This window comes from Marmota marmota, unplaced genomic scaffold (genome assembly GCF_001458135.2).
Source record: "Marmota marmota marmota unplaced genomic scaffold, marMar, whole genome shotgun sequence".
Lineage (NCBI taxonomy): Eukaryota > Metazoa > Chordata > Mammalia > Rodentia > Sciuridae > Marmota > Marmota marmota.
This window is the reverse complement of record NW_026000169.1, coordinates 964,893-978,792: the sequence shown is the minus strand read 5'-3', so window position 1 is coordinate 978,792 and position 13,900 is coordinate 964,893. Positions and strand designations below refer to the sequence as shown.

General features: G+C 35.8%; 1 protein-coding gene across 2 annotated transcripts in view; it reads left to right on the top strand.

Annotated features, from left to right (window-relative positions):
• Lrp6 (LDL receptor related protein 6) overlaps window positions 1–13,900 on the top strand; it is a 191,500-nt gene that overhangs the window by 9,011 nt on the left and 168,589 nt on the right. For both annotated transcript variants that reach the window (XM_048787197.1, XM_015498172.2), the window contains exon 2: window positions 8,130–8,523. In XM_048787197.1, the coding sequence (XP_048643154.1) occupies window positions 8,130–8,523 (394 nt within the window). The remainder of the gene's footprint in view (window positions 1–8,129; window positions 8,524–13,900) is intronic.

The following is a 13,900-nucleotide window of genomic DNA, read 5'->3' as shown; positions in this document are numbered from 1 at the left end:
TAAATTTCTAGGAACTTCATGCCGGTATACAGTGTCTGAAATAATTCGTATTAATAACAGTCCACCTATATAGATTTAATTTAGGGAGGATAAGCATCTCTTTTTATTTGACAGTGCTTCCCATTCAGCTTATAATGTTTTGATCAAATAAACAATTAGTTTTAACTTCTGAGTTTTACAAGGTGAAAAAATAAATTCCTTGTGATTTCCAGAGGCCCTTGGAAAATCTCAGACAGTTGTTAGTATAAAAGACATTATTTAGGATTTGATTTGAAAAGGCAGAATGTCAAAAGTTCTCAGGAGATTTGAATGTTTAAATAGAAGCATGGGTTGATGAGAAGAACTATTTGACTACATTTTAATCTAAGTGACAAAAAGATGTTTAAAAGTAAACATAGGAAGTAACATAATGGTAAGGAATCTTAGCTCTTTGGAAAGGAGTATCAGAGTAAAATCAAAAACTTATCTGTAGGTGACAAAATACTCCAAATGGTATGATTAATCTGTTACTGATTATTTTAAAAGTGAAATAGCTAGAGTGCTTATTACAAAAAGTAATGCATTTATTGACAAGGATGTTTGGTGTTTTTTGTGGCATGCAAACCAAAATCAAGTCAATTCAAAAAAATGAGAAGACGTTGTTTTTTGAATAATCAAAGACATTACAAAGTCAATATTAAGTTCAAGAAATTCTGGTAAAACAGTCTATGTCTTCCAGGGAGATTATTATTCAGAATGCAAAGACAAACCTTTTATAACCTCTTTATTAGAGCAGACCAATAATCCAGGAAAATTTGTTGCTTTATTATTATTTTTTTAGTTGTAGTTGGATACAATATCTTTAATTAATTAATTAATTTTTATGTGGTGCTGAGGCTTGAACCCAGGACCTCTCCTGTGGTAGACAAGTGCTCTACTGCTGAGCCACAACCGCAGCCCCAATTTGTTGCTGTTAATAGAGAAAACCCAACTCTAATTTTGTATAAAGATATTAAAGTACATTTAAGAAAATCTTGTAAATAAACCTAGGAAATCTTAGCTGGCCTTGACCACAACAAATGTAGTTCCTTTTTCATGAATTTAAAATACTTATATCCATTCAGGTTTTGTCCTATGTTTTCTTCTTTCTCATTTTGGAACAGTTAAGTCATTTATGAGAAAACTTTTCTTTTTCATTAACAAAAACTCATCCTACATACCTTGCATACAAAGTTGTTTTCCTTTCTGTACTATAGAGTCTCATTTACATGTAAGATTATAACTCAGTATAATTATAGTAACTGCTGTTTTACACAGAAAGCTATGAGGTGGATGGATAATTTTGAAACTATCCCACACCAGCATTTTGTAGTAGAGTAGCAGAGCTTATGGGATAATACAACTTTTGACAGTACAACATCTTATTGTGGCAAAACTGAGTATGTTCTTCTTTTTAAAATTTTTTTTTCATTTTTTAGGTGGACACCATATCTTTATTTTATTTTTATGTAGTGCTGAGGATCGAACCCAGTGCCTCATGCATGCTAGGTGAGCACTCTACCACTGTGCCACAATCCCAGCCCCTGAGTATGTTCTTTAATAAACTTAAATATATATATAGCTTCTCTGTAGCATAAAAATACAAGGCAGAAAACTGTATAAACTTGAAATTATGCTTCAGTGTTCAGTTTTACTTAGAAATGATCCGGATATTTAACGAATATCCATGAACTAACTTTGCATAAGTCAGGTTTTAAGTCACCAAAGATTTTCGAATCTGTCTTCAAGTTCGCTTATTAAGAACCTAATTATTTTTTTTAATTTTTAGTTTTTAAAATTTTTTTTTCTAATTAGTTATACACGACAGCAGAATGCATTTTGTTTCATGGTACACAAATGAAGCATAACTTTTCATTTCTATTCTTGTAGATGTTGTGGACTCACACCATTTGTGCAGTCATACATGTACCTGGAGAGTGATGTCCTTCTCATTCCACCATCTTTCCTGCCTTCATACCCAGTCCCTTTCCTCCCTTCCCTTTGCCCAGTCCAAAGTTCCTCCATTCTACCCATATTCCTTCCCCCCCATAATAGATCAGCATCCACTTATCAGAGAAAACTTTTGGGTCTTTGGATTTTTGGGATTGGCTCACTTCGCTTAGCATTATATTCTTCTACTCCATCCATTTACCTGCAAATGCCATAATTTTATTCTCTCTTTTTTAAAAAAATATTTATTTATTTTTTAGTTGTAGTTGGACACAGTATCTTTATTTTATTTATCTGTGTGGTGCTGAGGATTGAACCCAGGGCCTCGCATGTGCTAGGCGAGCACTCTACCGCTGAGCCACAGTCCCAGCCCTTATTCTCTCTTTTTTAAAAAATATTTTTTAGTTGTTTATGGACACAATACTTTTATTTTATTTATTTATTTTTATGTAGTGCTGAGGGTAGAAACCAGTGCCTCACATGTGCTGGGCAAGTGCTTTACCAGTGAGCCACAACCTCAGCCCCTTTATTCTCTTTTAATGCTAATATTCCGTTATGTGTATATTCCACAGAAAAACCTAATTACTTTTGAAATAAAGTTTGTCAGATTAATGATTCAGTTTAGCTTAAAACAAATGGAGATGTAATGCTAGCATAGTCAGGCAAGCTGTGAAAATTTAGTAAAAACATACCCAAGTAAAATAAAGATGTATGTTTGTGTTATTAGACATTTAAAAAATTAAACAAGCAATTTATCAGTGTGGTGATAGGACATGATGTGTTTTCAGTTTACATGTTGAAAATATGTATGATGCAGATTATAAAAGAAATTTAGAGTCCTCATAGTGGAGGGCTGAGGTATGGAGGCTTTCTATTTTCGGCAAGGGGAATCAGAAAGCTTTTTATTTGGATCAAATATGAGTATGTATTAGACATAGAAAAAGAAATGGAAAGTATTAAGATCATTTACTATTGGGTTAGTTTAGGTATAAGATCATGAAGGTCTAGAGTAGCATAGTGGTTCTAAAAGTGGAGAAGAGGCACATTTAAAGAAGAGGCACATGGTAAAGAAGAATCAACAAGATGGTAACTGGCAGACTGGGGGAAAAGGAATGAGGCAAAGATGGCTCTAAGGGACACCAATAAGATCTGGAGAATTGTACTGTAGGCTGATGAAAAATTTTTGGAAAGAAAGATGATGAATTTAAATAAATGGGAAGAAGATTGGCCCAAAAGAAGTTGTAGGCATAGAACTTAAGGTTTAACTAGAGATGATTTGGAAATTAGCTGCGTAAAGTTGTTTGTTGACCAGGTGAACTTGATAGTTTTTCATACTCTGTCATTTGGAGAACCAACAGAGAAATCTTGGAATGCTATATATGGAAAGGAGGAAGGTTTAAACCCAAAAGTAAACAAACAATAACGATTGCATAGTAAAAGCAGAACATTTTACTTCAGGTAGGGATATGGCCAACAGTGTTGAATGTTGCAAAGAAGTCAAGAAAAAGAACTAAGGGGGAAAAAAACCCAAACATTGGATTTGGTTATGAAGGCTTAGAGAAAACAGTTTCAGCTGAGTGATGTGTAGGAAGTTAGACTAAAGGAATTTATAGCTAAAAGTACATACCAGTGTTATGAAATTTTTTTGGTTAAGAGAAATACAGTTATTTGCTTGATGGTAACAGGGTAGGATGTTTAAGGCAAAATTATTGATAACAGGACCTCCATGAGCTGTTGAAGGTATAAGAAATACTAAACAACTGATAGAGCAAAGTTTCAGAGAGGAGATAGCCGAAATTTTTACTGTTGTCTTAGAGTAACTGGCCTTTGAGAATGATAACAAAGTAAGGGAGGTTAGGGAGAGATACAAAAAGTTTTTGAGAGGTATAAATTAAGATGTTGAAGATGTTTGACATTTACCTTTCTTCTTGCTTCATTGAGATTATGTGATCATCTGAGAATAAAGTATTTAAGACATGAAATTTGTCTGCAGGAGTGCAGAAAAGTTTGAAAAGGCTGCTACAGGATGTTTGGTAGGAGTTTAATAAAGGAAAACTAAAGATTCTTGAGCATCCATGAGTATTTGGTAAAGAGGTATATGATTGATTATTTGGGTTGTTTTAGGAATTCAGGAAGTAGTGTTCTGGAATGGAAGGCATTGAGTACATTGCACATATATGCTACAATCGGGGCAGGTGTGTGTGGATCCAACTTCCTCTTTAGTAGATAAAAATAATATTACAGATCAAATTATATCTTTCAGTTATCCTAGTTATTTCTGAAAAGATATTGGTGGTGATATGTAGAAAGTGTTCAAGCATCAGAGAAATGATTGTACAAGATGTACTTAGGTTTCCTTTTAATAGTGTATGGGTTTATAGTCCTTTAGTAACTAGTACCTTGCTTCCTGCTTTTTTCTTTTTGGTACTCAGAAGTTTTGTGAGTCAACTTTAAATAACCAGGATTATTCTTTTATTTAGTAGACCAAAGTTTAGTGGAAATATTAATATTTGACTTGAAAGTTAGAAAGACATTTGGCTGCCATCTAATATCATGTTCAGATTTGGTATATGAACACTCTTCCTAAGTTAGTGCCATAAATTAAGAGTCCAATAAATATTCGATTATTATCATTCTTGGGTGTTAAAGTTAAGTGCACTGGGGCTATTTCTTGTTCCTCTCTAGGACTGAGCATTGTACCCCTCACTAATAGGAACTTTTTCCCCTTATGTTTATATTTGGCCCAAGCTAAGAGAAGTTCAATATAAGATAATGTGGGCACTACAAGATAATGTAGGCGGCACTGTCAGGACTGATAAATCAGCGTGATGTTTAAAGGCCTGAAATGAATTAAAAGTGAATTTTTTAAAAAAATGTTTTCAGTTGTTGATGGACCTTTATTTTATTTATTTATATGTGGTGCTGAGAATTGAACCTGGTGCCTCACACATGCTAGGCAAGCCCTCTACCACTAAGCCACAATCACAACCCCAAAAGTGAAACCTTATTAAGAAAATTTATAGTTTTGCCAGTAGCTACAGCAGAATATGCAGCAGAATACGCAGAAAAGATTTTTAGTCACTTTTGAAGAAAAAGTTATCTTCCCATTTTTTTGGGGGGGGGGCGGGGTGGTACTGGGGATTGGACTCAGGGGCACTTGACCATTGAATCACATCCCCAGCCCTATTTTGTATTTTATTTAGAGACAGGGTCTCACTGAGTTGCTTAGCACCTCTCTGTTGCTGAGGCTGGCTTTGAACTCCTGATCCTTCTGCCTCCACCTCCTGAGCCCTGGGTTTACAAGTGTGTGCCACCACGCCTAGCTTCCTATTTGCTTTTGAATCAGAAAATTGGATTTAAGCTTGATTAAAAGAGGATTTTATGTTGTACTTGTAGATGAACAGAGTGCATATTCATAACTCCATTTGGCAGGTACAGTCCATGGACTGACCTAAACATCACTATTTTTCTTTATACTTTTGTGAGCACTTTAATATTTTGGAATTACAGTAGTTTTTTTAAAAAGAGGAAATGGTTACTTTTAAATAGTAGTTGGACTTGGCTTTGGAAGTATAGCTTTAGAGTTTTAGTAATTATGAAAGGAGTTCATGTAGATTATTGCATCATAATTCTGGTCTTAGTCTTTATTCCATTTTTTATTCCAATCTCTAGATTGCTATTTAATATCACCACTAAACACATTTGGTTATTTAAATTCACATTTAAGTGAATTAGTATCTATAAAGTTAAAAGTATAACTTGTTAGCTACATTTATTTTTTATTTTTATTTTTTAGTTGTAGGTGGACACAATACCTTGATTTTATTTATTTATATGTGGTGCTGAGGATCAAACCCAGGGCCTCATACATGCTAGACAAGTGCCGTACTGCTGAGCCACAACCCCAGCCCTATTAGCTACATTTTAAATACACCATAGTAACATGTGGCTGGTGGTACTGCGTTGCCCCAGTCCAGATAACATTTTTGTCATTAGGGACAGTTCTGTAGGACAGTGGTACTCTGGATTTTTAATTGCTACTTGGTACCAGGGAAGTATATGTCAGAAATTTGGAATAGATATTTTAAAAAATTCCACAAAACCATAGAATTAATGCTACTTTAATCCTTAAATAGCTTCAACTTTCTCAAAATTAAATGTTATTTCTTTAAGATAGTTTAAAAAATTTTTTTAGTTGTAAATGGACACAATATCTTTATTTTATCTATCTATCTATCTATCTGTTTATTTATGTGATGCTGAGGATTGAACCCAGTGCCTCACATGTGCTTGGCAAGCACTGTATCACTGAGCTACAACTTCAGCTCTTAAGATGAGTTTAATATTTAGTTTTGGTATCAGTCATTCTAATAGTATAGAGTAGAATAAAATAGGTTAAAATCTGGCTCTGCTGAACTTTTTATTTAACATTTTTCAGGTATAATTGTTATACCATAAATTGTACTTATATTAAGTATAAAATTTAATAAGTTTTTTTGGGGGGTGGTGTCAGTCTTTATTGTAGGGTTCCCATTGAGCCCAGCACTGGAAGGGAGTGCTCCTATCCTCGGTTGGGGCTGGGGAGTTCTGGAGTCCTGTTGTCCCCTGGCACTCAGACATTGGGAGGGGGTAGGGGTCACTTAGGAGCAGTGAAGGGGTCAGTCTGCAGGTGAGCAGGTGGGTGGGTGGCCCCCCTTCTACCACAAAGAGGTCTGAGGTGTCACTGTTCTGCTCTTGACTCATGAAGAAATAACCATGGAAACTCAGGGGCAACCACATAGCACTGGCTTCAGACAAGCAAAATTTAATAAGTTTAACATGTATACATCTCTGGAACTATCATCATAATAGAGATAACAAGTCATCACCCACAAAAATTTTCTCATGCTCTTTTATAATTCCTACCTTTCATTCTTTTCCAACTCTTCTCCTCATCTCACCTTAAGACATTCAATGATTGGCTTTCTGTTGTAATAGATTGGTTTGCATTTTCTAGGATTTTATATAAATTGGCGTCACATAAACTATACTTTTCTTTTTGTACCAGGGATTGAACGTAGAGGGTGCTTAACCACTGAGCCACATCCCTATCCCCTTTTATAAAAAAATATTTTATCCAGCTAGGGTTGTGGCTCAGTGGTAGAGCACTTGCCTAGCATGTGTGAGGCACTAGGTTTAATTCTCAGCACCACATATAAACAAACAAATAAATAAAGGTCTATCAGTAACTAATAAAAATATTAAAAAGAAGATTTCATCTAGAAACAGGGTCTCACTGAACTCAGTATACCTTTGGTAAGTTGCTGAGGCTAGCTTTGAACTCGTGATCCTCCTGCCTCAGCCTCCTGAGCCACTGTGTGCACCACTGAGCCTGTCTAAAATATACTTTTTTTGATCTGGCTTCTCTCTGTTATTTTGAGACTAATTCATTTTTTAAAAAATATCTATTTTTTAGTCGTAGTTGGACACAATACCTTTATTTATTGTTATGTGGTGCTAAGGATCAAACCCAGGGTCTCGCACATGCTAGGCGAGAGCTCTACCGCTGAGCCACAACCCCAGCCCGAGACTAATTCATTTTTGATGTACGTGTACATTACTTTTTATTCTATGATATATTACAGTTTGTTCATTCATTAATTTGTTGATCATATTCCAGTTTAGGTTACAAATAAATTGCTAAGAACATTTATATACAGGTCTTTGTATGATATATATTTTTATCTCTTTGAGTTAAAACCTAGGTATATGATGGCTGGATCATATGGCAGGTTGTGTATTTAAGGAAAGTTGGTAGTTTAAGAAATTACCAACTGTTTTCCAAAGTGGCTGTACCGTTTTATATTCCCATCAGTGTTTCAGTAGCACAGTATCCTTACTTATTTTTGGTATGGCTAAGCTTTTAAATTTTATCTCACAGACTGTTTCCTTAAAAAAAAAAAAAGACTATTCTAGTAGAATTGATTTCACCTTGTTGTTTTGGTTTTAAAGTGATGTAAAAATAAAATTTGCATGAAAGGATTTTAGGTATTGCCCTTGTCTGTTTACCCTTTCTAAATTTTTTACCGTAATTGCCACTAATGCTGATTTGAAACCTAGTTTATAAGAACCAATATGTTTTCTTCCCTTTTTACTTACATGTTTGTCTCATTTTGTTCCAGCGGCCCCTTTGTTGCTTTATGCAAACAGACGGGACTTGCAATTGGTTGATGCTACAAATGGCAAAGAGAATGCTACAATTGTAGTTGGAGGTTTGGAGGATGCAGCTGCGGTGGACTTTGTGTTTGGTCATGGCTTGATCTACTGGAGTGATGTCAGCGAAGAAGCCATTAAACGAACAGAATTTAATAAAACTGAGAGTGTACAGAATGTTGTTGTTTCTGGATTATTGTCCCCTGATGGGCTGGCATGTGATTGGCTTGGAGAAAAATTATACTGGACAGATTCTGAAACTAATCGGATTGAAGTTTCTAATTTAGATGGATCTTTACGAAAAGTTTTATTTTGGCAAGAGTTGGATCAACCCAGAGCTATTGCCTTAGATCCTTCAAGTGGGTAAGTTTTTGTATATTGTTCAAAGGTCATTCATTGTATCTCTTTTTCCTGGTTTCTCCTCTCACATACCCCTCACTGCCAAATGAAAAGAAAGATAAAATAGGAAGTTGAGAATCTTTAGGTTTTCCCCAGTGTAGTCTTTCTTGTTTTCTCTCTTTCTTTTCCTTTTTTTTTTTAAGAAAAAGGACAAAGAAGTTTTATTGCTCTGCTAGCAAAGGAGAAACTTGGGGGACTCCTGTCCCAGAGACTGTGATTCTGCCCAACAGGGGAACAGGGGTTCTTCAAAGTGGTGGTTTAAAGGCTACATTCCACTTGTTCTCTCCAGAATTGTAATTTATTTGTTAATTTGGGAGATAGTAATTTCTGAAATCTTCTAGTGCCATACCCGAAGTCTGAATTACTTTGTTTCTGTGGTTGATGTGCTCAAGAACAGATAACTGCCTAGGATGGGGAAAAAAGGTAATCCGATTTCCCCAAGATTAGGGAGGGGGAGGGAGACATCAAGATCAAGTCACAATGGGCTGGAGTTGTAGCTCAGTGGTAGATTGCCTGCCTGGCTTGCATGAGGCCCTGGGTTTGATCCTCAGCAATGCATATAAATAAAAAAATAATCAATCCATTGACAACTAAAAAATATTTAAAAAAAAAAAAGTCGTAGTGGCAGAGCAGCAAGGGCTACATTCAAAGCATGAAGTGGACCTCTGTTATATTTCTCCACTGCCAATGTCTAATTCCGTTTCTTTGGAAAAGTGGGTGACAACATCTCCAAGTTGCTTCTTGCTGAGAGAGGGTAAAGTTGTGGGAGGGGAAGTGACCTGAAGTGCTTGTTCTCTGTCAGGTGGGGCATGGACAGTTAAGGATATTCAGCTTCAGGGCAGTTCAGAGGCCTGTGGTGACTGGACAAGACATACATAGGGCAGGGGTCATGTTGAAATATTTCAGGCAAGATTTGTGAAAACCTATGGTTGCATACAAACCCCAAAGAGGCTTAAACCAGGAAGCAGAGAGAGAGAGCTTTCAGTTCATTTTAAAAAGTGTATTTTGTTTTGAGAGGGTCTCACTAAGCTGCTGAGGCCAGGCTCAAAATTGCAATCCTCCTTGCATCATCAGCCTCCCGAGTTGCTGGGATTACAGGATTGTGCTGCTATACTCAGTTTAAGTAGTCTTGAACATGGGAAGCTATATACTTAGAGTAAGGTGTCTGGGGTCTGGGGATGTGCCTCAAAGGTAACGCGTTGCCTGGCATGCATGGGGCGCTGGGTTCAATCCTCAGCACCACATAAAAATAAAATAAAGATGTTGTGTCCACCGAAAACTGAAAAATAAATATTAAAAAATTCTCTCTCTCTCTCTTTTCTCTCTCTTTAAAAAAAAGATGTTCTGTAAATACATTTATGCTTCTAACAGCATAAAAGTATTATGAAATAGCCATGTTTATAGTTCTTGCTTTTCATCTGCATTTACTTTTTGTAATTATGAGAGGATAATTAGAAGGGAGAGGAAGGAATGGTGGCTTAACAAGACTTGTATTTGATACTTCAAGATGAGATTAAAAAAATTTACAGATTTTATAACTTTATTTAACAATTATATAGTCATAATATTTTGTAATACTAATCTTTTATATTAAACTTGAAACACTATTTAAAAAAATTTTTTAGTTGTAGATTGACAAAATATCTTTATTTAATTTTATGTGGTGCTAAGAATTGAACACAGGGCCTCTCACATGCTAGGCAAACTCTGCCACTGAGCTACAATCCCAGCCCTGAAATACCATTTAATATATCAGTGTTGAATTAAAACATTTAGTTATTGAATAACTCATCCCAGTCAGTACATGTATATTTGCAGTAAAGGTTTATTTTCTACAGAGACAGGAAATTTAAAACTGGATAAACCCGTTACAAAATGTGAACTGTATTTCTTCAGTGCTTCTCTGTTACTATGCCTTAGTTTTACTGTATACCATTCCTTGATATTTTTTGTTTCTTTTTTGGGGCGGGGGGTACCAGGGACTGTACTCAGAGACAATAAATCACTGAGCCACATCCCCAGCCCTGTCTGTATTTTATTTAGAGACAGGGTCTCACTGAGTTGCTTAGTACCTCACTTTTGCTGAGGCTGGCTTTGAACTCATGATCCTCCTGTCTCAACCTTGCTAGCTGCTGGGATTACAGGTGTGCACCACTGCGCCTGGCAGTTGATATTTCTTTTTTTGAAAATATTGTCATGCCATTCTTGTCATGACTAAGAATAGGTAATGATCTTAACGTGGAACTTGAAATGACCTGTTAATGTTTGGTTAAAGTCCAAAGATAATCTGTGAATAACTGTTTTTTTTTTTTTAATTTTTTCTAATTAGTTATACATGACAGTATAATGCATTTTGACACTTTGTACACAAATGGAGCACCAGTTTCTCCTTCTTCTGGCTGTACATGGTGCACAATCACACAAGTAGTGTAATCATACATGTGTATAGGGTAATAAAATAACCATTTTAATACTTTTTTTAAAAAAAGAATATTTGTGTTTTAGTTTTAGCTGGATATAATATCTTTATTTTATATTTACGTGGTGCTGAGGATCAAACCCAGTGCCTCATGCATACTAGGCGAGCACTCTACCATTGAGCCACAATCCCAGTCCTTAATACTTTTTTTTAAACTTAAGTGTGTTGGAATACTTTAAAACTCATTTATAGAAGAGAGTGTATCAATTTTATGTACTCACGTAGAACTCAGAGAAAATGAAAGGAAGGGTTGTATGTGTTCCTTTATTTTATTTCTGCCCTGATTTGGTGATGAAGGTTGAAGATGATGCCATTATGTTGGAAAATGAAAAAATTCCTTTGATTATAAAGGATAAGATAACATGGCAGTATTATAGTGAAATTTTAGGGTTAGATGTTTGAGAAAGCACAGATAGATATATATTTTAAAGAGGAATTTAAGGGGCACATGTTGAAGTCAGATAGTGCTCTTAAAGCACCAGAAAAGACCTGGGAGTTCTGGATGCCTGTGCCAACCCCCACCCACCTGCAGCCTCCANTCTTCCTGCTCAGCCTCTTGAGCTTCTGGGATTACAGGCATGCACCACTGTGCCTGATGCGACTTTTTCTTCTTTAAAGAATGTTTGTTTGCATTATGTTGTATGTGTGTGCAGAAAGGAAGGAAGTTAAAGGAATTAGAAGACCTTCTACAGCCCATGCCTTGCAGGCCTGATTCCTGTAATTCTGGATAGTATCTTGATCATTTCCATAAGGGGTTATAAGTACGTGATAGTACATATCATTTACTATATATATATATATATACACACACACACACACACATGCACTATATATGTATATATAATATTATATAAATTATTTTGAATATTCAGGATTTTAATAATTTTGTGAATAAATTGATCATTATCATTTTATTTGCTAAAATGAATGAGCTTTACTACTGGTCTGATAAGTGGCTTAGAAAATAAGTTTGCCACCAGGTACAAAAGCATATGCCTATAATCCCAGTGACTCTTGAGCCCAGGGCAGGAGGATTGCAAATTCGTGGCCAACCTCAGCAATTTAATGAGACCCTCTCTCAAAATAAAAAGGTCTATGTTGTAGCTCAGTGCTAGAGTGCCCCTGGGTTCAATCCCCAGTACCAAAACCAAAAAGAAATGAAGTTTACCATATTATTAGAGGCTTTAATAAATCCATGTTCCTTCTCAGTATTGAATGAGATTTCAAAGACTCAGCTCTGATATATTACTGAAAGAGTCAATAATGTACTGCAGTTGGGCATGGTGGCACATGCCTGTAGTACCAGCAACTTGGGAGGCTGAGACTGGAGGATCACAAGTTCAAGACCAGCCTCAGCAACATAAGGAGGGTCTAAGCACTATAGTGACACCGTGTCACAAAATAAACAATTAAAAAGGGTTGGGGCTGGGGCTGGGGTTGTGGCTCAATGGTAAAGCGCTTGCCTAACATGTGCGGGGCTCTGGGTTTGATCCTCAGTGCCACATAAAAATAAATAAGTAAAATAAAGGTGTTGTGTTCAACCGCAATTAAAAATATAAAAATAAAATATTAAAAAAAAAAGGGTTGGGGATGTAGCTCAGTGGTAAAGTGCCCCTGGGTGTGATCCCCAGTACCCACCCCCTGAAGTAGTTCATTTATACAAATAGTGTTATTGTTTCTAAATAAATTCAGTGAAGAATATTTTTTCCTCTGAGACCTAAAAGTTTGATAAAAACATCCAGTGAAATTATTATTCTTATTTTATTCTAATTAGTTATACATGATAGTAAAATGCATTTCTTTTTCTTTTCTTTCTTTGGGTACCAGGGGCACTCGATTGAATTCAGGGGCATTCGACCACCAAGCCACAACCCCAGCCCCTTTTTTGTTTTGTATTTTATTTAGAGACAGGTCATACTGAGTTTCTTAGAACCTCACTTTTTGCTGAGGCTGGCTTTGAACTTGTGATTGTTCTGCTTCAGCCTCTTGAGCTACTGGGATTAAGGTTTGCACCACTGTGCCTGGCGTAGAATGCATTTTGATACATCATACATAAATGGAGTATAACTTCTCGTTCTTCTGGTTGTATATGATGTAGAATCACAATGGTTGTGTAGTCATATATGTTCATGGGTAATAATGTCAGATTCATTCTACTATTCTTCCCTCCCCTCTTTATTATTTTTGATATCTGTGATTAACTTGTCTAGTGAAAGGTAAATTTGCCCCCCCAACGGTTTTTCTCAAAAGTCCTTTTAATTTTGAGAAGTTATTTTGAATCATGATTATCTTTAAAAAAAAAAAAAAAAAAAACCACAACTGAAAACAAATAGAATTCAGCCAAATGGTAGACTTTTGATAATTAGCATGGTGGGGAGTGTGTTTGAAATTATATTTGAACTCATGCATTTAAAAGTACATTCAATCAAATAGTCTTTCATTGTTAATCTTAGATTTGTATAACATTTGTAGTTTTAGTGCAAGTATTAAAGATGGAGTACACCACTTGTCAAACAGAAGAGGTAGTTTCCAGATTTATTTTTTAGGGGAAATATGAAGTTTGCCTTTCAAAGTATGTGAAAAACAGTGCTGAGGAAAAAATGTAGACCTTAGCGTTCCAAAGGATCCTAGGTTATGAGGTTCAGAAGAGCTGAGTCCTCTCTCTCATCAGCTTATGTAAAAGGAAAGCTATTAGAATGACTGGTATTGTTTGAGCCCTGGGAACTAGTGCGGACATCTATGTGCTTTTGGATGTATGGAGTTCTTTGTGTAATCAGTCCATTTAGCATAGACTGAAGGAAGATTTTTATTTCTCTCTAAATTTGGGCACTATTAGTCTGAGGTCCCCCCCCCCCCCAATAG